Raw genomic sequence first — 2,314 nt, forward strand, 5'->3', positions numbered from 1 at the left:
CCCCCGTTTATTAATTGTGGATCGTGTGGGCATAATATCTTCACAGTATTTATATTTTCTTTTTTGAAAGCTTTTAAAATGTCGAGGACATTAGCCCGTGTTATTCCGTCGTTTCGTAGTGATGTTCGATCTTTAATTTAGGTTTCTAATCTCAGCCACGCTGAATCTCGTGCGAGCATTTTTATCTAGTATTTCCATCTTTCAATTGGGGAGTTAATTCTCTCTCAGACCCGGTTGTCCTTGGCGGGCAGGATCAAAGCACGCCTCGTATTTAATCTGTATAGTGTTGTTGTGGGTGGGAGAGGAGGGGGGGGGGGAAAGTAAAACTCCTACATGTACTTCAACAACTATTTTCAGTCGTAATGACTACGTTAGACAGATGCTCTGGTTGACGTAAATTTTTTTCACTTTTTATTCTTCTTAAAGCCAAGCAAAAGTGCAGCCAAAAGGGATTGCTAGTTACATATATTGACCGTAACCGGATGGATATTGAGTCATACCAGCAGGAATTGTTATATAGATCAGTGTTTGCCAACCTTTATATAACAAGCGCGCACTTTTGTGACCTTCAGGATGCTAATGTTTGCCTACTGCCCTCCTGCATGAACTTCAGAACGGGTAGGGTGATGAAATAATTCCTGTTACTGACCGGGCGATCCCCACCGCCCACCAGATTTACCAGCTCGTGTACCAGAGGGCGATATCGCTCAGGGTGGCAATTGTTGATCTAGATATTAATAGGCTGGGTTTTACGGCTCCTGTCAAGAGTCCCACGGGATGTTGTTGTCAGGAAGTTGTGAAAGCTCTATGATATTGTTTAATCCCTGTCGCAGATGCCGCCTTGTGAATGGACTATGAGTTTATAAATGTGCCTGAACATGATGTGTAAAATATATATTTTCTGGAAACACAACAAGGTCTTAACTGTTTTAATACCTTCCTTATACAATGATGATGATGATGATGATGATGATGATGACGATGACGATGACGATGACGATGACGACGACGACGACGACGATGCTAATGACGACGACGACAACGACGACGATGATGATAATGATGATGACAACAATAACAACAACAACAACAACAATAATAATAATAATAATGATAATAATAATAATAATAATAGTGATCATGATTATGATGATGGTAATAATTTTGATAATAATGATAACCAGGGCAGTTCGTTTACTTTTTACCAGTTCGACAGTGGACAAAAAGATATGTTGATAATAATTTTCATGAAGTTTCAAGTGTCTAGGACAATCTCCGTGCTTTTCCTAAATATTTTCACAAACCTTATACCTTCCCTCAATGTGTAAAGACGACCCGCACGTTTGCAGGGAAGTTTTCGCAATTGGTTGATCAATCCAAAATTCGGTGGAATCGGGCTGTCTTTACGCTTTCCTATTACATGTAGTAATATGGTATATATATATATATACCCCCCCCCCCTTCCCGGAAAAAAAACCGTTCATAAATTTGCATACTAGAGAAACGGCTTTCATTCATGTGTGTGTGAAATATTTTGTTGAGTCTCTCCGTCTGTCTGCTTTCCCAGACTGTCCCTGTGGGTGGGTGGCGGGTGTTCTGGTGTGGTTTGCTTCTTCTTTCCTATGGAACATCTATCGTCCTTATCTCCCCCTTCTTTTTTATGTTTGTTACTCTCTTGTAACACCTCTAATCTTCTGGCGCTCATTTGACTTTATTATGCAGATGCGATCGCCGTAAAACCTCTACTAAAACAGACTGTCCCTGACTCACGACCTGAAACACACAGCTACCTAAATTGACTTTAAAAGTTGTTTCATAGTCATTTAATTTCTCTGAGGAAAAAATGTCACCGTTTCCTACGCATATTCCTCCTCCCATTATCCTCAATACATATTTTCCCCTTTCTTCTTAATTCATTATTTATGGGTCCTGGTGGGTAGATTCACTGCGAGTTCTCTAGTCTGTCTGTCTTTCTGTCTTACATTGTTCCCAATATCATGCCGATGTGCTTCTTTTTACTGAAGCGAGCGACCAAATAAACAAACAGAAAATCATTCAAGACAGCTCCTTATATTTCTTTTTTGTCTCAGGGAAAGAGTCGAACTGGGTTTTTCAAGCAAGCGAAGAAGTCGTATCCCATGTTCCACTTTGTGGAGGAGAAGATCAAGTCTGACGAGTATGGAGAGCTCATCAAGTAAGTCCACGACAGACAAAGCCTTATGGGCATTTGTTTTTCTATCTATCTATCTATCTATCTATCTATCTATCTATCTATCTATCTATCTATCTATCTATCTATCTATCTATCTATCCC

The 2,314-nt window shown here is 39.8% G+C and overlaps 1 protein-coding gene across 1 annotated transcript in view; it reads left to right on the forward strand.

Moving 5' to 3' along the window:
- Positions 1-2,314, forward strand: part of LOC101860757 (cleavage and polyadenylation specificity factor subunit 2) — a gene marked incomplete at its 3' end in the record, with an annotated part of 149,649 nt that overhangs the window by 144,844 nt on the left and 2,491 nt on the right. Inside the window, 1 exon segment of the mRNA XM_035971333.1 lies at positions 2,091-2,194. Coding sequence (XP_035827226.1) covers positions 2,091-2,194 — 104 coding nt within the window.

Source organism: Aplysia californica, unplaced genomic scaffold (genome assembly GCF_000002075.1).
Source record: "Aplysia californica isolate F4 #8 unplaced genomic scaffold, AplCal3.0 scaffold00419, whole genome shotgun sequence".
Taxonomy (NCBI): domain Eukaryota; kingdom Metazoa; phylum Mollusca; class Gastropoda; order Aplysiida; family Aplysiidae; genus Aplysia; species Aplysia californica.